Below are 25,634 nucleotides of genomic sequence, written 5' to 3' on the forward strand. Positions count from 1 at the left end.
CTGGAGGGGACCACAACCCTGGGCCTCACCCTTCTTCCCTGGTGTGGCCTTGAGCCACATACTTAACCTCTTTGGGTGGGTCTCACTGGCCTCACCTGTAAAAGAAATGTCCCCACTCCTATGCCCCATAGCTTGACTGCTTCCCCAGCTAGTAAGGGGCACTTCTGTTTATCCCGAGAGAGCCCAGGGTTCAACCACCACCCCAACCCACGCGTGTGCTCTGTGTGACCATTCTTCCTGGCCTTCCACTCCCCACACTCCTTTCTGGGGGTCCCAGCCTATAGACCCAACAGATGGACACACTCCCGGCGGTCTGCATCCCCGCTCCACTCCCCAGACTGCCTCATCACCCAGGGTACCCTGCAGAGAACCCATCAAGCTCGCGCAACTGGGCAGCCCTGGGCCAGCCTGCCGGTTCCCAGGGAGGGTAGGTGGGGAGTGGTGCTGGCTGAAGAGTGACACGGGGCTTCTGTCTCCTCTCTGCCCTCCAGGAGGCTCTGTCGGTGGTGAGCGACGACCAGTCCCTCTTCGACTCCGCCTACGGACCGGCGGCCCATCTCCCCAAGGCCGACATGACCGCCTCCGGGAGTCCCGACTACGGCCAGCCCCACAAGATCAACCCCCTGCCCCCGCAGCAGGAGTGGATGAATCAGCCCGTGAGGGTCAGTGTCAAGCGGGAGTACGACCACATGAACGGGTCCAGGTAAGCCCGCCAGGCCTGTGCTGCCCAGGGTCGGGGGCCGGGGGAGGCTGGGCCCCCTCCCCACCCCACCCCCGGCTTGCTCCTCTGGGGCTGGGTCAGCAGATCTGGCACTGAGGGGTGTCTGCAGCAGACGGGGCTCTGGTGCTGGGCCGGGGAGCCCGAGCCAGTCCCCAGAGAGCTGGGGTGAGAGGCCGGAAGCCCCCCTGCTCTCTGGGCTCCGAGGCAGCCCTCAGGCCCACGACACTAACGGGCACTTTTGGAGCATCTACGTTACGTCAGGCCCAGGTGCAGCCCCTCTTAGGGATAATGAAGCAATAAGACACTCTTCCGTGTCTTGTTCCAGATACTTGGCCTCTCTGGGTGGGTCTCACCAGAGCAAAGATGACCAAGCCATTCTTGGAGTAAAAGTCCAGGATGATGATGAGGGTGAACACATCTGAGGGCTCCCCATGCGAGGGAGGACATGTCACACTTGGAAAGTGTGTTGGGAGTTAGTGCCGCCCTGGGCTGGGAAGACTTTGCAGATAGAGATGGACAGGAGAGGACTGAGGAGAAGAAAATCATAGCGACGAGGGAGAGCACACCTGGGGGACGGGTGGCCCAGGGTCCAGTCCTGCCTCTGAACGTGGGCCAGTTACGGGTCCCTCTGAGCACCAGTGGCCTCCTTTCTGCACGGCTGGGGCATTTACTCTTCCATAGGCTTGTTACAAGGGTCGACAGTGATGCTGTAGGAGAAAGGACCCAGGACAGGGCCCTGGACTAGGAAAGCGCTGGATATCCCAATAGTGACCGTCATGAGCCAAGGTCGAAAATAGAGAACATGGTGCCTCGTTCATGAAACGTCAGGCAAGCCAAGGGGCCTACAGCACAGGGAGATGAAAACAGAAATTGAGAGAGCGCCCTGGGGCTTCCCCGGTGGCGCAGTGGTTGAGAGTCCGCCTGCCGATGCAGGGGATGTGGGTTCGTGCCCCGGTCCGGGAAGATCCCGCATGCCGCGGAGCGGCTGGGCCCGTGAGACACGGCCACTGAGCCTGCGCGTCCGGAGCCTGTGCTCCGCAACGGGAGAGGCCGCAACAGTGAGAGGCCCGCGTACCGCAAAAAAAAAAAAAAAAAAAAATAGGGAATGTATTCCACATGCAAATGCCCACTTGAAACATAGACGTGACATCTGAACATCATCAGATCTGTGACTTGAAAGCTAAGGATCATTGTACACAGAGAGTGGGGAGGGGAGAGTCGGAAAGATAAGTAAAGAAGTTAGTTAGAAATATCCCAGGTAGGAAATCAGATGGTTCTGAACTAGAGTGATGGCACTGATTGTGGAAATAAAAGCGGAAAGACACGTGAGGGACATATCCGGGGGACAATTCACGGGGCTTAGGTGGATAAATATTGCACTGGGGGGAGGGGTTTGTGAGAGGAAAGAATCGAAGATTGGCAAAGCTTGGATGTTTCCAAGAAGGACAGTGCCAGCAGCAGTCACGGGGGTAGGAGGAGGACATGCTTTGAGTAGGGATGTCAACGTTGCCCATCAGATACGTCGGGAGCAATCAGTAGGACATTCAGATAAAAACATCTACGAGGCCCTGGAAACCGAAGCTCAGATACTACTGGGGTCTGGAATTTAGGCTTGGGCATCATTGTGGAAGAGTTCTAACTGTGCTGGTGGATGAGATCACGGAGGAAACAAGTCTAGAGAGAGCAGGAGGGCTGCACGGGTGGTGGGGAGGCCCCCCCCCGGATGGCCCTGGTCTCGGACCTGCCTGTGGAAACGCCCAGTCCCAACACACTCCAACCCCACTGACCCAAACCAGCCACTGGGATCCCAGCCACCTCCCCAGCCTCTAGGATTTCAGGGAGGCTCAGGGGGTCCGAGCCAGGAACCCCTGCAGTGAGTGAGAATGAGGGTAACGACCTGCCCCCAGCGCAGGGAGGACGGAGTTTGTCAAACATCTTTCCACGTTACCATTTGCTCCCACCACTCTCCCGTGAGGTCCATATTGTAATTGCATCTTGACATACAGAGGCAAAGTGGGCTTTACGGTGGTAAATGACTTGCCTGAGGATTCAGAGGAGGCGGTGCTGGCCCCGGAGCCCAGGCTCTCGGATCCTGGCCCCCCGTGGCCCACCTTTCCGCCCCCTCTGCCGGCGTGTTGTGCCTTTGCCACCGTCTCACGTCTGCCGACACCCACCCCGCAGCATGGAGGGCCGTTCCGCAAGGCCTCCCAAACTGGCCTGAACACAGGCACTCCCGATGTTTGCCGGCAATCCAGATCCACCCTTGGACAGGCTTTGGTCTGTTGTAGCCTGAATCCAACCCCCGCTCCCCTCCACTGCCCTTGCCCCACCCAAGCACCTATCCTTCTAAGCCACCTGGGAGCACCCTTCCTCCTCCCACTTCCTCTTGCCTTCCTGAAATCTCGTCATTGGACAGCAGCCAGAGTCCTCCTTTCAAAATATTTAACTTTCTTGCTCAAAATCCTTTAACGGCTTATGACAAAAATCCAAAGTCCTTCAGCAGCCCTCTGACACCCTCTTCACCCTCCACCCCCGTCTCTCTCCTTCCGTCCACACCGGCCACACAAGGCTCTAGCTGCTTCTGCATGCCAAGCACGTGTGTTCCTTCCTTCTGGAACATTCCAACTCCATCTGGTCTTCTGACTCTTTCCTTCACTTGTTTTACGTCTCTGCCAGAATGTCCCCTTCTCAGAGGCCTTCTCTGACCACCAGATCTAAAACAGCACCCGCCAGTATTCACCCTGCTTGGGTCCTTCCCGGCTCTCGGCACGCCCCTCACTAAAGCGTGGGCAGGGCTTCGGTTGTTTACCGGACAGCACCTGGCACGTGATCGTTGGCTGTTCAACACACGGTTGGTAAATATGTGAACGAACGCGTGGCTAACGCGAATCAAAGGTGAAGATGTTCCTCTACAGTCATGTAGGTCATCCGTGTACGAGCCGGGACAGAGACCCAAGTGAGCTGGCAGCGCCTCAGACCAGCCTGTGTCTGTGCTCAGGTGAGCCTGCATTCGTGAGCTGACTGCTCCCTCCCCTACTGCCAGGGAAGCCTCAAGCACTGCAAGATACTAATCCTGGGCAAGGAGGGTCCCCCAAGGAAATCAGTTTTCAGAACCCCCTTGCCAGCTCGTCCCTGGCTCCGGTCACACCAGAAGCCAGCTGGAGACGAGTTGTGTGAAGACCCCAGGGACCAGACATGATATCTACCTGGCCCTGGTTACACAAAGCAGCCCCTGCTTTTGATCTGCCCGTCTTGACCAGAGTAGGTTGAGACTGATATAGTCTCACCCCTCCTGGGAAATAAAGAAGATCCAGTGGACTCTCAGAGCCAGGCAGGCGAGGCACAGCCATCACTAGCACCTCATAAATATCCTCTAAGTGCCCACATGGAAACTGGACTGGTGGGCAGCAGGGAGCAAGGATTTTCAGAAAAGATGTCTTTTCTTAAGATGGAACCACGTCAGATCCCATTATTTGAAAACTCAAGAAGAAACAGTGTGATGAAACAGATGCCGGCCTATTCAAATCTCTCACCTGCCACTCTGTGCTTCTATCCTCCAAGTAACACTGATGATGGTACTTTTAATGCAAAAGATAATTCCTAACTTCAGATGGAAAAACCAGAGTGTAAAATTTGGGATCTCTTGGCTAACAGACTGAATCTGTGCTTTTCGAGGCAGTAGCCACTGGTCACACGTTGCTTTGGCGCACCTGAACTATGGCTTATGCAAAATGGACATGTGCTTGAAATATATTTTAACATACTGGCTTTAAAGACTTAGTGTAGAAAACAAGTGAAATATCTCATTAATTTTTTATATTGTTTTTATTGAAATGATCATCTTTGGGTGGTATTGAATTGATATATGAATACATTTTAATATATTATTACAATTCATATTACCTTGTTTTTTTATTTTAAAAATGTGGCTACTAGAGAATTTTAAATTATATATGTGGCCCCTTCCATTGGACAGTGCTGGGCTAGAATGTTTTGGACCGTCCCGTGATTCACTGTGAATTCTCTCCATGTTCTTTGTTAACTTGGGATCCTGAGTTAGTTGATGCTTATCAGAGACCCCACAGATACATGTGTCACTGGAGGAGGTATCCTGTGCACCTAAAGCTACAAGACCCTTCTTGCTTCCTATGCCGCTGGCAAGTCACAGGGCCTGGTGGAGAGACGGAGGTCTGAGGAGCTCATCGAAATTCGAGCTTGCCTGCGTTGAGGAAGGTTCGCTCTCTTCTCTGTACCTTCCCCCTGTTGAATCTGTTAGCATGGGTTGCTCTTCAAACAGTGTGGCACAGAGGCTCTGTGATGGTTGTAGACTTCAGCACCTCGATCCAAGCTGTGGTCTGCAATTAACTCTCAGCTTCATCCTGTCCCAACCACGGGTTTTGGGGATAACATCCCATGAAGGAAAAAAATATATATCAACTTATAGAGGGGAAACGCAAAGACCCGCTTGCCTGACCTGCTGGACCAGAGTTTAGCATTAGTCTGCCCCGACGCTCCCTAGACTGGCCAGCAGGATCCAGATGCCCTTATTCAACACTTACAGACTTCAGTTCTACATACAGGAAGACGAGCCTCACACACCCTGTCACTTCTGCCTCCAGATGCAGAGTCCCTTCCTAAGGTGCTTCCTAAAGTTCTGAACCTCACAGTATGAAGCATGTCACACATAAGCTGGTGGGAGGCGCACTCAGGGCTCTGGAGAAGCTGTGAGCATCTGCTACGTACGAGTTAGGGTGATGGCTTCACTACAGGTGATTTCTTGTCTTGAAATTTGCTTTTAACATATTGCATCTCCTTTTCAAAAACAAAAAAGACATATGCACACATCTCTGCATGGCTCCTACGGAAATCCTAAAGACAGCACAGATTTGCTTAATTTCCATACAGTGTACACATGTTGTGGAAGACACACATGATGTGGAAGACACACCTGATAGTCCTCGTGCAACCACAGGGCTCCAGTAGCCCTTGGGACCTCACGTTAGCTGTGTGGATATTGCGTATCCATTGACAGTAAGCCTGGCCTGCAGATCTGTGGGTCTGGGTGACATACCCTGAGTTAAGTTGCTCTGAGTTGAAAGGGAAGGTAGAGAAGATGTTTGCATAGTCTGAAGGGGTTATCTTTGGGCAAAGTCTTTGAAATCTCCTTTTATCCAAATATTCAAGACTTCTCATCTTGTTTTAAATCACTTGACCGTTTGCAAGGCACTTCTGGAAACCAGCAGTAGCCTTTTTGAAGCAATGTTCCCTGAACACACACAAGTAAAACCAGAGGAGTATAGAGGGTATGTCCAGCGGTGAAAAGAAAGAACAAGATTGCAGGGTCACGACTCCTTTGCTGTGGCCTCCGCTGCGTGGCTTTCTGAGCCACGGCTGAACGGGAGATGCTCTGAGTTACACTCTCAGAGCCACCACCTCCTCCCCGCTCTATTGTGGCAGCCCCAGGCCCTCCTGTCACCTGTCCCAGTGCTATCAGCTGCCTGTGGGCCCTGACCCCATGCTAGCTGTAAGTACAGGTCTCAATACAAATCAGCAACATTATGGGCAAGCTGAATGGCAAAAACCTCTCTCCCTCCGTGCGTGCCCCCCCTTGTTGTCATCGGGCCTCTTCACAGGCACCAGCTGCCTCATTAAAGAGCAGCCTTTATGCTTGATTCAACTGTACCCCACTAACCCCCCCACCCCCTCCTCGCAGTAGCTGGGGAGGCCTCGAGAGAGGCCTGTGCTGCCTGCAGAGTCACAGAGCCGAGAGCCCCAGCGTGTAGGGGAGCGCGGCAGGTGGGTGGCGAGGGCATGGCTTTCCCTCCTTCTCTCCCAGAGGTCGGAGGAGGGCCAGCTTGCGCAAGGGCGGAGTCCAGGGTGGTGGCCAGGGCTTCTCCCTTAGGGCGCCCCTTTGCGGATCTTAGGGTCTGGAACCAAGGACAGGGCCTTGTTCCCGGAGGAGAAGCAGCCAGGCGGGCGAGAGGGCAAGCAGATCACCTTGCCCCGCTGGGGAGCAGGTGCGAACACGGGGCGGGGGAGGGGTTGGACCCTGAAATATGGCCGCTTCTTTGCGATAGGAAACGAGAAGGTTCCCATTACTGGCCGGCCCCCGTGGTCACCCTAGCAGGAGAACCCGGGGCCTGACTCTGTTCAGATGTCCTCCCCGGGGATCTGGCCTGGCCACCCCCCCCCCCGCCCCCCCGCAAGCAGGTGCCTCTCTCACCGCAGTGCTCAGACTCCTTACCAGGTGACATACCAGGCAGCTTTTACCAAACAATTCCTCTTTCCAAATTTATTTTTCTCTCCTCCTGGCCCCAGGGACTGGCCCTGCCCCAGGCACCTATGGCATAAGGGGTCATTTCACTGCGATGCTTTCTGAGGTCTGACTTTTCACCACTGCATGGCAAGGGGTCCATTTTGGGCACAGAAATCCCCAGTGGCCCAGCTGACGTGGAAAAGAATTTTCACAACTTGTCTCCCCGATGTTCCCAAAGTGGGGCGCAGCCCGCGGAGGGCAAGTCCCCTTCCGCCACGCCCGCCCCCACCCGACACCGCCCCCTCGCAGAAAGTTCTCTGGCCCCGCCCCCTCGCAGAAAGTTCTCTGGCCCCGCCCCCTCGCAGAAAGTTCTCTGGCCCCCGCCAGGGGAAGTGAGTGCTCTGGCAACCTCACCCTCTGCACTGCGTTCCCAGCCAATGAAAACGTTGCTCTCTTGGTTAAAGGCCAACTTAATCCTCCAAACTTCTGCTGCACTCGGGTTGTTTCACCATGGACAAGTATGCTGGGAAAGGCTGCCAGGCCGTGGTGGTGTGTGTACGTGTGCGTGCATGCATGCATGTGCGTGCATGCGTGCATCTGTGCGTGGGCCTGCATGGGTGGCCTATGCGCCTGTGTGCGCATGCGCCCACTTGCGGTTAGCCTTGAGGAGGGTGAAGGAGACCCCGCCAGCTCCGCAAGTGCTGCGCTCAGACGCAGCACCAGGGTCTTTCTGGGACTGCTTCATCTCAGGCCAAGTCTTTCTGCAGCAGAAGCCAAAGGGCCAAACTCTGGTGCAAAGCCCCGATGTGCTACTGCCTCCTCTCAGACTGCTATGGGGACATTAAACCTTTAACAATCTGGGGCTCTGACGGCTGGTTCTTGGTTCTCTGCCTGGAAAAACAGTAGGCGAATAGTAAAACCTTAAATTCTAACATGTGTAAGTTATACATCTTATTTTCATTTTCAGCCCATGTTCCCCTCTGTAAGACATCAGGAAAAAATTACCGTCTGACTTCTAATATCTCAGTGGGGCATTTATCTCCCAGCTATGATAAGTGATCTTCAATATTTTTTTCCTTTCAGATTAAGAAACAAATTCATTTAATTTTCTTTATTGAATGTGCTCTGGCCTCCCCCACCCTGCCGAGTCCCCGCCCTCCCAAGCTGTTACTCCCTTCTCCCGGCTCAGCGACTGCTCTCCTGCCCGCGGGGCTTCGGCCTTTGCAGGACGGGCGGGTCGATCTGGCACAACCCTGGTCCTTAAGGCCTCGGGATGGTCTGTTCCTGCCCACAGCAGAGTGAGGGAGGGCAGCGGCCAGGCCTCTGGAAAGCCCTGTGAGGTTCTGCGGCCCGGAGTTGGCGGGCGGTAATCTGAACCTTATCTGAACTCCCGGGTCTGAAAGCCTGGCTTGGAGCTCTTGCAAGGACTGGCTGTCTCCCAGGTTGCCAGAGCTGATGCTCCCTGCTCCAGACAGGGCCGCAGCCTTTCCTTGGCCTCTAGTCACCTCCCTCAGTCCTGCTGCTGCTGGAGGGGCTGAGGGGAAGCGAGGGCAGGGTAGGATGGCACTGCCTGGGCGTGCCTGATGGGGGCAGTTCCATGGCCCTGGGCTCGGGGTAGGCAGAGTGTTCTGCCAGGCTGCTGTGGGCACCAGGTGGCCACAACTGAGATGTCAGCTCAGTCATCGGACAGATGCTCGTCGCTGAGCTGAAGCCCTCTGCTCCCACACTGCAAAGTATCAGGGGCTAACCTGGCCGTGTACTTCTCTGGTTTCCTTAACCATAGAAAGGAGATATTAACCCTTGCCATGCCTATCCTGGCGGGTGATTGGGAAGTTCAAATAGAACATTGTATGAGAAACACTTTAAAATGATATGCATGCAACAGAAATAATTCACTCCAAAAACAGTGATGGCTCACCCCCTCTGTAAGGCACTATAGAGAGGGTTTAAAAAGGTGTATTTGTCTAAAACCCACTTATACGGGGTGCCTAGAGTAGTCAAATTCATAAAGTCAGAAAGTACACTGGTGGCTGCCAGGGGCCGGGGGATGGGGGCGGGGAAGGGGAACGGGGAGGCAGTGTTTGCTGGGGACAGGGTTTCCGTTTGGGAAGGTAAAACGTTCTGGAGATGGATGACGGTGAGAGTCGCACAGCAACGTGAATGTACTTAGTGCCACTGAACTGTCCAGTTGAATATGGGTAAAATAGTATGTTTTATGAGACTTTTACCATAATTTAAAAAAACTTAAAAAAAAAAAAGTCATGGCACCATCAGGAACCTCCCAATCCAGCCAGGGGAAGGGCACCTGCCAGGCTAACCATCACATCATGTGACAAGTCCTAGAGCCATGGCAGAAACAGGGTGCTCTGGGAGCGGGGAAAGGCCTGTCTGGGAGCGAGGTCAAGTGCACGCGCCTCGGGACCGTAGGTCGCCTGGCCACAAGGCTAAAAGTGTCAGCTGCAGGCAGAGCGGGAGGGCAGCAGCGCCGAGCTCAGAGGCCCAGACTCCAGTCTGAGGGCAGCGAGGGGCTGCCAGAAAGTGTTTAAGTACCGTAATTATAGGACTGGGCTGGGATTTGGAGAAAACTCTGGTGGCCGCGTGGATAGAAATAAAGCAGCGTCAGCAGCGTCCTCGTCCTCGTCATTCCACCAAATGGGGCTGGGCAGTGGCTCCACGGATGTGTCGGTGGCAGCGGTGGCAGTGATGCTGATCACTTTCTCTGGGCTTTGTCTTTTCTTACTCCAGGGAGTCTCCGGTGGACTGCAGTGTTAGCAAGTGCGGCAAGCTAGTGGGCGGAGGCGAGTCCAACGCCATGAGCTACAACAGCTACATGGACGAGAAGAACGGCCCCCCTCCCCCCAACATGACCACCAACGAGAGGAGGGTCATCGTCCCCGCAGGTACTTTGGGACCCAGTTCGCTGGCTGCCACCCGCGTCCTCAGTCTTCTGGGCTAGTCGTCCCAGTGGGCACCTACACCTTCACCTGGTACCCTGTTCTCTATGGACATGCTTCCTTGGGGAAGCTGCACTTCCCACTTTCTTCCCTGGCTGCCCTCCAAGACAGTTTCCCAAATGTCACCAGAGCCCCGAAGCGCAGATTCTGGAAGCCCTGCCCTCTAACAGGTCACATCACAGAGTCTAGCCTTGGTGCCTGGTTCCACAGGACGAGGCCAAAAGGAATCCCGGGGACACCCAGATGTGCCCACCCTTGCCTTTAAGGAGAAGAGTGGCTACAGAGGTCTGTCCATCAGGCAGGCGCTTCCTGGCAGCTGCAGGGTCTCACCTCTCCAAAACTGCAGGCAGCTCTTCCAGATTCAAAACAGAAGTAACTGTATTTAACAGAAGGAGAGGCTGAGCATGTGTGCGGCGAGGTACGTCATGAGGTAAAAAGAGGCGGTTTTTCCTAGGTATTGGTGCTTTGGGTTACAGAAGATAAAATCATTGTTCAAGCCTTCCGTGCATTGGCTGGACCCTCCGCCTCGGCTGGTGAACTCAGCTGCCTGGTTGAAAAGGGAGGAAAAACTACCATGTGTAGAGTCCATGCCAGGTAGAAGGAGCCAGGGTGTCCAAATCTGAAGCAAAGTGAATGACTTACCAGAATCAGTTTATCAAGGAGGCCAACCCCTTCCATTTGGAAAAGTGTAAATGCAGTTGTGTCTGAGCGCCAAGGGTTAGGTGTCTCTTTGAGGTAAATCCAAAGGAATCCGCGGCTCGGTCCAGAAGGTGTGGTTTTGTAACGGGCCGCTCCGTCCTAGGCTCTTTGTATGTTTCCCTTCCATGGGAAGCCGTGTGTCACCGTCTCCTAGGAACACAGCCACATGCTTGTATTCTGGGCTAGACTCAAGGTGGCAGGCGCGGGAGGTGTGGGAACAGGTGAGGCAGGAGAGGGGTGGACCAGCGGGAACTTTTCTGTGCCCGGCAGGACTTGCAAACCGCTCAGAAAGCATGTTTATTTCCTTTCTCCACAAGCGCGTGACCTCACAGAGGAAGGGGAAGAATAGCTCCGTATACTGAGTGCCTCTCGGTGCCAGGCGCTGTGCAGATGGCCTCATCCCTACTTCTATCTTGTAACGTCCGATCTCCCCTCCCCGGGAACACCAGCTAGGCGTGTGTAGCTCGGGTGCATTTGTGAGAGGCAAGAAAACGGTGCCTTCTCCTTTATTATAGAAAGAAGGCAGAAATGACGCTGAGCTAAAGCTGGCCTGGAGGGAAACTTCTGGACTCCCCCCATCGGAGCCGAACCTCTCCAGGCCTTTGCTGACTTGGAATCAAACCCCACCCTCCCACCTGCACACTGCTCCTCTAAACAGCGGCCAGCATGGGGAGGAAATCTTGAGGACAGAAGAGTTAAGAGGCCAGAGGTTGTCTCTGAACCACATGTTGACACCATTTCATTTCCATAGTCACTTTTGGGCGGGGGTAGGGAAGGGGTGGGGGGAAATGACCAGACTGTTTGGTTGACCCTTCAACTCTGAAGTGGTGTTGAAATACTTTCAAAGGAGTATCAGGATGGCAGTCTTAGGGGGCGAGAGTAACCCCAGCAGTAATAATGAAAATAGCATAAATTCCTATCAAAGGGTTTCCAAAGCACTTGGTGTCATGAATTCCCTACCTAGGGATTCACTTCATTGTTTCACCTCTGGCTGGGTCCAGAGGTGAAGGATTATCCTCACACATGTTGGTCAGCCTCCTGGACGTAACAGAAAGTCTCATTTGGGCAAGTCCACACATCAAGGCAATAAAGCATCAGTGGAACAACCAACCGAATTTATGGTGGGATTTTAAGACGAGTATAAACGAGGTCCCTAGTTCACCACCAGTTCCAAGTTCCGATGGGAAGAAACTAGGACTCAATCATCCAGGAAATATATTTGGAAGAGCTTAGCATGCTCCACAGCGGAAAATTTATAATTCAGTGTGCTGTAAAAGGAAGAGAAAGAATATTGTGACGGAGCCCAAAGCAAGGGAGGAAATAAGAAAATAAATAAAATCTACAGGGTAAAATTGTATTTGAGGCCTTGGATACTCAAAGTGAGGAATTAGGAGAGGCAGAGGCAAAGCTGATGAAAAAAAAATTAATATGCTACGTAATCCAAGTTCCCCCAGGACACTTTTCTTTAGAATTCTGAAATGGTGCAAAATTATTTCCATTTACCAATGGTCTGTGCCTGATTGTTCCTGGAGAGCAAAAGAGTAAGACAGAGCAAGAAATTTATCTGAGAGACAGAGAGAGAGAGAGATACAGACTTGTACAATGAAGCCCCGAGTAGCTCCGCTTTTTGGGGTGATGGCAGAGCACCTCCCGGGGGAGCTAAGGCAGGATGGTGAGAGGGGAGAGGAGAGGAGGCTTGGGGTGGGGGACCCTCAACTAAGTGCAGTCCTGGGAGGATTTTGACTGGAATTCCAGCTCAGACTGGGACTGAAGGTTGAGCTGGGGACTTAAGCCTTCAAGATGCCACTTCCCAACTGCAAAACGAAGAGAAAAGCCACCTTGCAGGCTTTTCTCGATGAGTGAAAAATGGCACACGTGGAGCAGCAGGCACCTAGGAGGCGTTCAGAATCTGGAGTGTTATGAGTTACCGGGCTCTGGGTGGTTGGCATAAACCTTGTTTCTTTCCCCACAACCCCTCCTAATCATTCAGACCTGCTCCCATTTTTGCCAAGAGCCTTCACAGACCCTTAGAATGAGAGGTGAGGTGGTTGAGAGGTAGCACAGATATTCCTACCCAATGAGCAGTCCAATAAAACAGGCCCAGTAGAAGTTGGGGACCATCAAATCTCCCCTCCTCCAGGAAGCCTTCCATGACTCCAAATCCACAGTGACCCCTTCTGCCACGAGTTCTCGAACTGCCACAAGAAAAATCTGCTGCTTAATTCCGTGCTTTCCTGCCCTAGCGTTTTGTGTGGATCATCTTCCAGGAGCGCAAGACCCATGTAGCTTTCTTCTGTGATAAGCATATTTAACTGCATATTGGACTCTCTAATAATTGGGGGCCAAGGAAAGACGTGGTGATACATGATAAGATATAAGGGCTCTGCCTAGCATGGAACCTGCTAGAACTCATCACCAGCACTCAAAGTACACATGCTCCCCATATACACACACCTGGCTGGGGAGGAGTCTGAGGGTCCCAAGTGGAGACCTTAACAACCTCAGTCCTTACATTATGTATGTTCACTTGAGAGCTAACATGTTTTCTCCCTCCAACACCATTTCCCATCTTTTTTTTTTTTTTTTTGCTGCGCTGGGTCTTCATTGCTGCACGAGGGCTTCGTTGCCCCGCAGCATGTGGGATCTTAGTTCCAAGACCAGGGATCGAACCCGTGACCCCTGCATTGGAAGGTGGACTCTTAACCACTGGACCACCAGGGAATTCCCCATTTCCCATCTTTGGGGATTTAAATATCCTAAAAACTTTGTCAGGATGATTTTAAAGAAATTTCAACACAGCTGTCTCCAAAGGGAGAAAACCCAGATTGGGGTTAAGTTATTAAGACTAACACCACTGGGTTTTCCAACTGCACACATGGAATTGTGGTCCAAGTGTCCACGTACATCTTCTTTTCTGCAGCCATCGGAGAGATCACTGTTCTTCCGTGAAATCACTGATGTTCTTAAGATACAGATGGTGGCCCTGGGTGTTGGAAACTGTGCTTGTTTTCATTTTGATGCCACCATTTCTCAGGCAGAGGTTTCGGTTGCCCTCCAAAGGCTTTAAAGAGAATGTCCTGTCCAGATGCGTAGTGAGGCGTCTAAGAACCTTTCCAGAGCGCTAAGTGGTTCAGGCAGCGCCAGATGTGACGGGGCCGGATGGGCATTCTGGGAGGACCATCTGGGAGGGAACCACTTTCTCACTGGGGGGAGGGGGGATTGAGGAGGGGGAAGGGAGGGGAAGAGGAAGGGAGGGGAGAGAGTTGGAGATGGGGAGAGAGGGAGAGAGGAAAAGACAGAGGAGAGAGGCAGAGACAGAGAAGGGGTGGAACCCTGCGTCCTGCAGCCTTGCTAACAGCCCATCTCCCCTGCAGACCCCACGCTGTGGACGCAGGAGCACGTGAGGCAGTGGCTGGAGTGGGCGATAAAGGAGTACGGCTTGATGGAGATCGACACATCTTTCTTCCAGAACATGGACGGCAAGGAACTGTGTAAACTGAACAAGGAGGATTTCCTCCGAGCCACCTCCCTCTACAACACGGAAGTGCTATTGTCACACCTCAGCTACCTCAGGGAAAGTAAGTACCTGGTCCTTTTCCTTACACCCCAGGGGCTGCAGCCCAAGCCCCCAGGGCTGGGAGAGAATTCCGCCCAGCCGCTCAGGATGAAGACTGGTTCCCACGGAGCCAGCCCAGGGAAAGGAGATAGGGTCCCGGGCTGTCGGTTTATGCTGGGCGGTTGCTATAGGAGCAGCCCATCTGGGTGTCAAGTTGCCAAGGTCGCACTGGCTCCCAGAGACCCTGCGAGGGGACTGACCCAGTCCTGCCATGACAAGGGAAGGAAAACGAGGAATGGAGAAAAAGTAGGGAGCTGCAGCCCCGTGGGGTCTGCCAGAGGCGAGTCACACTCTTCCCATGAGAACAACTTTCCAGAAACTACTTTGCCCCAAACTATAAATAGATGGACACCCTGGCTGGTACTGTCTGGAGCGATGATTTAAAGTTCCTACAGTAAACTCTAGATTTACGTTTTGGAATATTTACACGTTAAGTTCCTCTTATTCTTGGGGTCACTCTGGCACCCCCTAACCCACCTTTACCCGCTGTTACCTACACACCCTTCCCAACTAAACAGGAAGTGTAGCAGATGCTACAGCGGGGTTAGGATCTGTTGGAAGCTTTCTCCTGGCAGAGTCAGAAGGCAAAGAGCTTTGGAAAGGGAGAGTTTATGAAAGAAAGTGCGCGGTTGTTCAAAGGATTTATCCGATACGAGGCTTCTCTATTGCCAAGTCCCATCAATTTGATATGAATTTCATCTGATACGAAACATACACATCAGAGCAGAATTTTGATAAACGTGCTAATAACCTCAGCCTTAACTCTTCCCCAGAAATACAGGTGGTATATCGGTGACCCCAAGTACCGAAAGACTGTTCTGTGGCCAGAAAAGATGGTCCTAAGATGGGGAAGTTGAAGCTACAGGAAAACAGTTGTGGATTCATTCTACAAGGGGGCTTTCTAACAGCCAGCCCTGCCCAAAGATCCACTGGCAGCCTCAGGGTGCAGTGTCTGCTGTCCGTGGCTGCTCAGAATCTTGCAGGAGTTCAGCTTCGGAAAGAATGAGGTTGATGATTTTAAAGCCGCTTTAACGCTGAGATCCTTGGACAGTGCCCACGGGCCGCTTTCCCTGGTCTCCTGGGCTCTGGGTTAGTTAGTTCTTCATCCGTGTTCTGTTGTCCAGTGGGTCTTCAGCTCACCATTCCTGTAATCTTCTGTCTCCTGCAACAGTGTACTCTGTGGGGTAGGGGCAACACACCCTGGGTGTAAAAATGAAAGAATTTGAAAATGCCTTCGGAAGTTTCCACTGGTGCCTCTGGGCTCCCCAGTCACCCTCCGAGGCGTCTGGTAAGCAGTGGGATTGTGTGGGTGATGCCGTGTATGTTAACACCAGAGGAATGACCTCATGTCTGAGTCTTGCTGCAGCATGAGGTCAGCCCAAGGAATGACAATTTCAAAAACGGGGGCAGTTTTCCACCCAGTTTTTCTGAGCTTTGGAGAATGAGCATTTTCTAACAATCTGTATTTCTTTAAGTGTTTATAGAATTTTTTTAAAAAGGATCTTTGCACAGAGTCCTGCAGTAATGCTAGCTGGGCAGGGCAGGAGGTGGAAGTGGGCACACAGAAGCTGGGCATGAGAAGGAGAGAGCAGCAAAGCAAAAACGCTGACTGATTCTGCCTTTCTGCCCCTCCTGGTGTCATACGGCTGGACGTCTGGGAATCACTTTGTGGGAGAAGAGATGGACGGCAGTGTGGACAGAGAGCTTGGAGCACTTAAAGGGCCCAGTTATCAGATGCCCTTGTTGAGGGCATGTTCAAGCACGTTCTGACTGATGTTGGGAGAGCCCATTCAGACCGTGTGATTCCAGGCCCTTTCTGGCGGGTCCATAAACAACTGAAGTCCCCGCTGGGACTTCCTCTCACAGAAGAACCCAAGCCACAGACCCTGAAGCAAGACCAACCTATGCTCAGAAGGCCAAGGAATTTCATAAGGTGGTCGTGGGTAACTGTTGAGGAGGCTTTCTATCGGAGGAGAACAGATAAGAAAGAGCAAAGGAATAAGCAGGCTGGGAAGAAGTGGACGCCAGAGGGTTGGGTTTCTGGGTATTTGTAGCAGGACATGAAAAAGGGTGGATTTCTTCTCTTCGTTCTTTCTAAGAGTATTTGTAGACATTAAGGAAGATGCCCCCAAAGCAATAATAATATGAAGTTTCCAGAAAGGAGCTTATTAGCGGAGCAAATTTCCAGAGTTGAGTGGAGATGAACAAAGCACATATATGAGACAAAGTTGAGTGCAACAGCAAAATATAAAGGGGTCTGAGCAACGACGCAAAACCACGTCTGCCTGCAAAAACAAAAATTAAAATACTTGTATTAAGGTCCAAAAAAACTTGCCCCAGCATAGTGTTGTACTACCCTAGAGGCCTTTTGAGGAACCTAGACTTAAAATGATCTGCTATCATGGAAACAATTTTTGATTCATGCCTCTTGTTAATTGGGGTCCACTTTCAGCTGCAGCCTCTGGGACCCCTGGTTGTGGGGGGATCCACTGAGACGCCTGCAGGAGGTCACGTGCATGGTGGCTGTCTGCTCTCAGGACTGCTGGGAACCCCGCAAGGCCCACCGACTTGGCTTCAAACACTGTATTGTTTTTCCAGACTTACTTGCAGTGGATGTTTTGTGTGGAGGCAGGGAGGCCAGGGCTCTGGGGAGAGGTTGGGGCAGCTGAGTTGAGGCTGGGAGAAGGGTGCTAATGCCTCGTGCATTGTCATATGTCCTTTCGTGGAGGAGGGGGTGGCGTTCAAACAGTTCCACTTTGGCAAGAGGTGGAAGGAAAAGAGCTGAGCTCCTCAGCACAGAGGGAGGAAGTGCAGTGGGGCTAAGGAGAGTGGATAGAAGAGAACTGGAGCCCTTCTAACTTAGCCCCGGGTCAGAAGACTGCAGGGCAGCTGCGCCTCTCCAGAGGCGTCCGAGCTTTCTGGACTTTAGTAGAAAAAAGGACATGGTAGGATTGAGAAGCTCTGACACCAAATTTACACTTTCACAAAAGGTGCTCGAATATTTATTCGCGTTGTCAGAACAGGAGCTATACTTTCAAATTTTAAAAACCAAACTCCAAACTGAAAATGTATTTTCCAGGGTGGAGAAGAAATAACAGTGTCCTGAGCCCCCTGTCTCGTGCTAGGATTTACCTGGCCTGCCTGGAGGTTCCTGTTCTCCATACCCTGGCTTTTCAGCTGGCCCAGACGGAGTGACTGTACCTTATACCATCCCTCTGTAATGTCACCCGCACTTGAAATGGGAGGAGGACAGTGGGGGCCGGGTCTGGGGAGATGCCCACAGTTCTTGGGATCATTCCGGAGTCTCCTGGGGACACCCGGGCTCAGGCTGCATCTGCCCAGGTGTCATTCACTTTACGGGACAGACAGGGTGCCCCCTTGTGGACACCATGGACAACTAATTATAAATCCCCATTTTAAAGCCAAAGCAAATGAGGCCTGGAGTGCTTCGGAAATGGGTTCAGACGTGCCCAGCCCCTGGAGAGCAGCCTGGTGTCCGAGACCCAGGCCTCCTAAGACCCGGGGTGCAGCTATGCCCACAGCCTCACGCTCTGAGGGCAGAGGCCAGGCTGCACAGACAGCGCCCGCTCACCTGGGCCACCCGGTCTTTCCCTCCCCTGCTGTGGAATTAGCCTCACGCCCCTGGGGCTCCCGTGTGGAGGGCCAGGCCGCTTTCCCCACAACATTTTCTGTTTTCTTTTGTACCCAGAGATAAATGCTTTCCGAAAACTTCCCTGTGGCCTCCTGGAATGAGGCCGATTAAGCCAAACCTATCTGCACGCCAACTCTGCCCGTCTCTCTTCCGTGCGGCGCCCCACACTCTGGACCTGACGGGCAGCCCCTTCAGTATCTCATGCAGGCAGAGGCCGTATTTACAGTCTTGGGCTGCGGGAAATGAGATTGGATGTCACAAGGCAAGATTGGGACGGACCTCAAAGGAAGTGGGAGCTGTCCCCAAACGGCAGTTCAGACCCAGGGCCGCTGGGGGGAGTTTGGGGTTTCTGGGAGTCCAAAAGGTCCTGGGTGGGGCGGCCAGAGACAGAAGGAAAGAGCCTTTGTTCATTTTACAGAAAGTTGTGTTCTGTCTGTCTGTCTGCGTCTGACCCATGAAAAATGCTAAGGAAATGCGTTTGGAAATAGTGGCAGCGCTAGAGAGATGAAATATATGGGGTGACAGGGAGACCACAGCAAAGGTATCTATCTTGATTCCCATTTTTAATTTAAACATAATGGAAAACACATTTTGCGTTTTGTGGTGTCCCCACCGGCCGCCTCAGATGTTCCGGCAAAGGTGATGGCTCTGGGCAATTAAGCCAGTGAAGTATTATCCCTTCCAGGCCGGGTCTGACCGGTGAAGGAGAACAAAAGGTCAGATTTCCCGGGACTCAGTCGTCAGCCAGGCCTGTTGTTCAGGACACAGAGCCTCAGGAGGGAGGAGATATGGGAACATATGTATATGTATAACGGATTCACTTTGTTATAAAGCAGAAACTAACACGCCATTGTAAAGCAATTATACTCCAATAAAGATGTTAAAAAATTTTAGAAGAGAGAACACAGAGCCTCCTCCCTCCTCCCTGCCCACCTGCACCCTCCAGCCAGAGCCATTGATGGCAGTGCAGAGAAAAGGAAGCCCGGTTTCCAGAGGCTGGCAGTGGGGCGCGCAAGGTGTCTGCAAGGCGGGAGACAAAGGCTTTGGCGCTCAGACGGCCGTTGTCTCGTCTGCAGGTGCCCCAGAGGAAGGCCAGGTCCGCTCGTGGGAATGTGGAGCTGGAGAAAGCCCGATTGCTGGGCTCCACCCACACCTGCAAGCTTCACTCTTCATTTCCATCCTCTCTCAGATCCCAAATACTGTACCAGTGACGGATGGACGCGACAATGGGAAATTATTTTGTCCTTGTGCTTTCCCATTGGGGAGCCTATTCCGTTCTCAGCAGCAGCTGCTCCGTGCTTTGCGGGGCCCCAAATACATAGATACACATAGAAGCCCTCATGTGTATGTAAATACGTAAACAGATAAGGCAACAAACGTTTTAATTAAAGTATCACAGAGAGAGAAGTGCAAAAACCATAAATGCACATGTCAAGGAATTATCACAAAGTGAATCCACTCACTCATATGAGTCCCTCCAGGTCAAGGGGGAGACTAGAAGCCCCCGTGTGCCCCACTCCATCACCCCCACTTCCTCCCCAAAGGCAGCCACTGTCTTGATTCCAACACCATAGGTGAGTGTTGTCTGTTTCTTCGATTTAGCCTGGAGGCTGCAGGGTCTGCTGGGCTGAGAGCAGATTTTGTAGATAGACCAGAATGGGTATCCTGCCTCCTGGGCTTTCTGGCTACGTGATCCTGGGCAAATTACTTGACTTCTCTGAATATTGATTTCATCATCTGTGTGAGAGTTAAGTGAGAGAATAGACAGAAAGCATCCGGCGCATGACGACAAGCATCCCGAGAGTGTTGGCTTCCCTCCTAGCATCACAGCCTGTTTCCTCTGACAAGGTGGTGTTCGCCCCACGCAGAAGGTGACTCAAAGAAGGAGAGAGAGATATCCAAAGCCACAGAGTGAGAGGTCAGGCTCCAGGGAGGACCTTCTTGCATCTGAACAAATTCCTTTAAGGAAAGAGTGTGCCTTGCCACTCTCTGTAGCCTGAGGAACTGGTTAAGTAAAAAATGGGAGGAGAGAAGGGAAAGTTGGTCCCTTGGGAAGGAGGTCAGACACCCCAAATCAGCCCCTCCACAGGGAAGGCAGCCTCTCCTTCTAGGAGTGAAATTTGAACCAAGAACAGTCTTCAGGGCAAAATCCTTCTCCTAGGTTACCATGAAATATGTATTTCATGCAAGCTTTGCAGAGGTCAAACGACCCTTCCTCTTGGCTTTCTGGGAGTTTCCTCTGGAATTCACGTGTGCCCAAGGAAGAACTTTCACCGAGGGGGAAATTTAATAAGTGCGGTTTATCTAAGCTTCGTGCTCTCAGCTACATCTGCACTAATGACTCAGGCAGTTCGGTCCTCCGAGACCATCATTTTTCTTTATTTGCTCCAGCCGTGAGGTTTCCGCCTGAGGCCGAGAATGTCAGGGACAGAGAGGCAGACATTCTTGGTCTTACTCCAGAGACTGTTTTCTCTTCCCTTGGAACACTTGTTTCCATTTCTTAACCTCCTTCCAGTCATGGAGGATTATTTCTTATTGCAGCAGAACCCATTCATAACTCTAATTCCAGAGAACAAGGCAAATGCCCAGCAAACTCTTTTATAAAGAGTTTATTGTGTGTCATTGTTGTGTCTGTGGGAGAAAAGATACAAAAATAGTCTTGATAATACCTAGCGTGTATTGAACATTCATTCTGAGCCAAGGTCTGTTCCGAGCAGCTGTGTGTATTATTTTATTGACTCCTCATAAGAACCTTATCGGGTAGGTGTTATTATTAGCCTGTTTTATATAGGAGGACACTATGGCTTAGAGAGATTGGGTAAATTGATGGAGGTCACCAAGCTAGTAAGTGGTAAGAAGCAGGTCTAATTCTAAACTCTCATGTGCATAAAAATGTATATTAAACGAAGTGCAAGAAATCGCTTTGTCCTTGATATTTTTGAGAATGGAAGAACCAAACGCATCTGATTCTCGGCTATTCCAAGCGCATGACCGCCTCCTTTCTAAATGTGTCTCCACACAGCCACACTTTGGCATAGAGTTCTCTCAGTACCATCACCACCCCTCTGCTTTTTTTGTCTGGAACTGTTGCAGAGCTGAAAGGAATAGTTGCTCAAGCCCAAAGTCAGAGGTTCTAGGCAGTTGGATGACTCTTCCAAAATTCTCTCTTCGTCATCTGGCCTGGAAGGGCGCACAGCTTCTCTGAGGCACGCAACCAGACGCCCACAGCTGGGTGAGGCAGCCACTCCACTCCCGTGTCCCTTCCGGGACTTGAGACTAAAAATAGGAGTGTCTGACAGCCCATTCCCTGTTCCAAGCCCTGGCACCCGAGTCCGTCCACTCGGTCCCAGGGAGCAGGCAAAGGATGGTTTAGAAGGATGTTTTAGCTCCCAGCACCCATGTCAAAAGCTTATAAAAGCAGATCCCAGCCCACCTGATGGTGCTTCAGAGTTTCCACGGGAGAGCCTCAAGGAGGACGACAAAAATGCCTACGTTTCCAAAATAAAGCTCTTGGATTTGCTGGAAACAAAGGCACACGTCTAGTTTTAGGAAAGAAGGGAGAAGTTTTTTACATGCAACAACAATAAAAAAAAGAAAATGCCCAGACTAAATCTACTAGAAAATGCCCAGACTAGAACTGCTTTCAGTGCTTGCTAAAAGTAGCTCTGCATGAACATTTAATTCTAAAAGGTTGTATATCAGCACCCTGTGATGACAGAAAATTCAGCGGCTTACGCCTCACGTTGAGTTGTATTCTCTTAGCTACGCATAAAGGGAGACAAAAGTTACTCCAGGGAGCGCTGCCAGCCCCACCCCTTTCCCAGCTCCTAGCACCCCCTTCACCAAGCACCTTGCCCACCTGTAAACCCAAAGGACATCACAGTGGGAAGAAAGTGGCCGGGCTTCTCCTCCGGGGCGTGGCAATACAAGCTGCAGTCCAATCTGGCCAGCGCTGGCCCACGGACAAGACAAAACAAAAACAAAGAGGAATGTGCAACAGAGGCCATCTTCAGCCCGCAGAGACTAAAATATTTACTATCTGGTCTGTATAAAAAGTTTGCCACCCCCTTTTGTAGCTCAAGGCGAAGAAATCAAGATCCAGACACGTAAAGTCCCTCATTCACGGTCACACAGGAAGTCGGTCGAAGGACCAGGACATGGTGCCCAGCCCTGTGTTCCTGCTATGACATAGTGTGGACCCCAAGAATTTTAGAACCTTAAACGTGGCTGCTGGGAGGGCTGTGTGTGTCCCGCCCATGAGCATTCTGTCCTACCTTCCTCAGACCCTAACTCCAGGAAGCTATTACAGTCCTGCGTGATTGGCCCCCCAAATGGGTGACATTAACTGTTTCTTTCTCTCAAGGACTCAGTCATCTGTCCTTCCATCCTTCTCCCTGTCTCCTGCCCTCCCCACTCACTTCTCATCCCATCTCCTAGTCTTGATCTCGGAAGAGTGTCTTGGTTATAACCTGATGCGTTTGCTTCGCCTTTCAGGTTCACTGTTGGCCTATAACACAACCTCCCACACGGACCCGTCCTCACGACTGAATGTCAAAGAAGGTGAGTCTGTTCTCTCACATGTAGAATTGTCCTCATTACCAGCCCAGCACAGTCCACGATGGTAAGACTGCGGTGGGGGAACCTCAGGTGTGTGTCCCAACTCTCTTGTCCACTCAGCTTTTCTAGAAGCCTAAGCTGATCCCCCTTATGCTGCTCATTGCAAAAACATGACAAGGTTGTAAAATATCTTGTGATAATTCCATAAAGATGCGACTTGAGGTTGTTACTCCATGAACGAAAGCGTGTTGCTCTTGGAAGGAAACGGATGCTGCTCACTTTCAAAACCAAAAGGCGGGGGATTTCTTTGTTGAAGGAAACAAAATGAAGATTTCAAGGATTCTTGCAATGTCATATTTTCAGGGGGGTGTTGGTAAGAAATTTAAGCGATATCAATTCATTTTTAAAGTGGTGATTTGGAGATTTGGTCTAGTTGCTTTGCTTTGGTTGAAAGAGAAAGAAAATGGTCTCAGACAATGGTTTTCGCCAGTGAGGGTTTTAGCAAACATTACAATACATTTCTCAGCATCTTTATTCATGAAACAACGTTGTGGAGATTTCCTGCTCCAGACACTGTTAGATTCCAGGCATTTAAACAAGTGAATGATTCATGGTACCTGGTTTAAGGGAGAAAAAATGGGAGTGAAAAAATTCTGCCTGAGGCAGAAGAAAAATTCCATGGAGGAGGGGCATTTTGAGTGGGGCCTTGAAGGATGAGTAGGAGTATGAAGGGCACTCTCTTCCTTGGCTCTCTCTCTTTCAATACTTTTTCTTTAAGGCACACCTGCTGCATAGAATGAATGAAGGCAGAAGTTTTCAGTATTGGTTGCATGGAGTTAGCACAGCATAATATTTCAGAGAAACATAAAGCTCTTCTAAGGGAAGAATCTTAGAGACATTTGGTTCAAAACTGTTTTCGGTTATGGAGGAAACAGAGACCCAGTGAGCCTGGGTGTCTTGACCAAGTTCACACCTTCGATCACATTAGACTTCCTGTTTCCTTTTAACAATTTATAATCAGATGATGACCAGACAATTCTGTGGAGGAAAAATTCAACATAATGAATATGTTTGTAAACTTTCCTGGTTTTCTGTGACTTTCTTCACCTCTTACCCCACCTTGGGCCAGTCTCTGCTACTGTTTTCTTTCAAAGTCAGAGTTATTGGCTTTTGCCATAAAAAATCTGAAGTCATATTGACTCATCATACAGTCCAAGCCACATTTTATTAGGTGACCCATTTACCATCATGTTGCAAATGTCCATAAGAGACAAAATATATTACAGTGTCAAACATATTAGATTGAGGTCGGAGCACCTCTGGTTTACTTTGGGGAAATCACTTCATGCCCTGAACCTCAGTTTCCTGTCAAATAAAAGGGCCAAACTAAACCAGTAAGAGTCACCCCTGACTGTCGAGCTCCTGGCTGCTGCAGGTGAGGGTCTGCTTTCGTCCAGGCCCCCTCTGCTCTGATCTGGTTCACTTACTGAACTTCGTTTCGTCTGCAGATAGGGATCCATGTCTTGGAAGGGAGGAGGGAGAGAAGGAAGAAGGAAAGGAAAGAAGGGAGGGAGGGAGGCAGGAGATCCCTGAAAACTCCTCCAGTTCTGCAGGCTGGGACCTGCTAACTCCACCAGGATTAACCAGGGAGACTCTGGGGGCAGAGCCTATGAGAGAATATCTGATATTGGACGTAAAATACAGATTTTCGTTAAGAAGCAAGTTTTTCTGGGTTGAACTGCGCTGATAAACGATTCATTACTCCTCCAGGGGTCCTAGCTTTCAGCCTCTCCCCTACCTGCGCTGCTGTTCCTTCCCTCGGTCCTTTTGTGAGTTTGTAATGCCACGCTGGGCTCTTTGGGGCTTTCGCAGGAGCTGCCTCTCTTCTGAAATGAATGAACTGCAGTATCCAGGCAAGTGCGCACTGCAAAGCCCTCAGTCAGGTGGTGCTGGGCATTTATCTCCCAGCATCGGCCCTGGCCTCCAGAAACGGTTACATCTGCGCTTTGCAGGTGCAGCTTTTGTCCCCAGTAAAGCTTTCCACTTGAGTTGTCTTGCTGCTCTGTCGCCTTCCCCCTCCTGAGGTGGTCTGGATCTGTCTAAACGGCCCATCGTCCACAAAACAAAGTACATTAGCAAGACAAAGCTAGCCACGCTCCTCTCTCCCTGCTTTTCACCCTCCTCCCCACCTCTCTCTTCTGCTTTTCTCTAATAGCTATCTTGGGTTCTTAAAATATTAAATGGAAAAATAAAGAGAAGACGTCATGCAACCTTAGCTCTGTCTTGTTTGAATAAGGCACACACACAGCCCCAAACAAACCGAGTCCAACAAGAGGACCAGAGCTCTGTGTGTGTGTGTGTGTGTGTGTGTGTGTGTGTGTGCATGAGTGTACGTGTTTATTTCACAAAGGACAGGTGCTGGCATCAAGCACAAAAGAAAGAAGTTGAAGAGGTAAATGCTTCTATGAATGCTTCTTCAATGTGCTTATCAAATGAGTATGTCTTTTTACTTTAAAATGGCGTAATCATCCTTCCAGCTTGTCTCTTGAAAACAATTGCACTCTCTAAGGGTTATTGGTGCCCAAGAAGTAAGGCTAGATTTAAAAAATTAATTTGTAGCAGTTTTTAAGCTTTTTCCAAAATTAAATATTCTATGGTCACAGATTGGACCGAGCTAGAACAATTATGCTCTCTCTACCGGATACCAAGGCTAATGCACTTAAGAAAATAAATTAGAATGGAAGCAACTGCTACTCATTTTCAATGCAGCCACCGCTGTCATATGTATAGGATTCTGCAATGCCTCAGACACTTTCACGTGCTTTGCCTCTGCTTTTAAGCCCGGCAACATCCCCGAGAGGTAGATTGAATTAGCCCCATTTTTCAGACAGAGAAAGTGAGGTTCAGGACTATTAAATGGCTCCCTGAAGGGCACACAGCTATTCAACAGCAGAACAAGGATTCAAACCCAGGGTGTAGGATTCAAAATCCCTTACTTCAGATAGTCTCCCTGACAAACACAGCCTTTCCCTTCTAGCTGGCTTTTCATGAAAGCAACACCTTGCCTAAATGTCGTGTGGGTGGAGATGTGAATTTTTTCCATTATTTTTCTCTGTCCCTGCAGTTTTTCTACTATCATCTCCATCCACATCCCTGCACTACCCTCTCCTCCCAAAGAT

The 25,634-nt window shown here is 50.9% G+C and overlaps 1 protein-coding gene across 2 annotated transcripts in view; it reads left to right on the forward strand.

Annotated features, from left to right (window-relative positions):
• Positions 1-25,634, forward strand: part of FLI1 (Fli-1 proto-oncogene, ETS transcription factor) — a 111,920-nt gene that overhangs the window by 60,282 nt on the left and 26,004 nt on the right. For both annotated transcript variants that reach the window (XM_004280476.4, XM_049713604.1), the window contains exons 2-5: positions 492-703; positions 9,723-9,877; positions 14,005-14,208; positions 22,393-22,458. In XM_004280476.4, coding sequence (XP_004280524.1) covers positions 492-703; positions 9,723-9,877; positions 14,005-14,208; positions 22,393-22,458 — 637 coding nt within the window. The remainder of the gene's footprint in view (positions 1-491; positions 704-9,722; positions 9,878-14,004; positions 14,209-22,392; positions 22,459-25,634) is intronic.

Source organism: Orcinus orca, chromosome 8 (assembly GCF_937001465.1).
Source record: "Orcinus orca chromosome 8, mOrcOrc1.1, whole genome shotgun sequence".
Lineage (NCBI taxonomy): Eukaryota > Metazoa > Chordata > Mammalia > Artiodactyla > Delphinidae > Orcinus > Orcinus orca.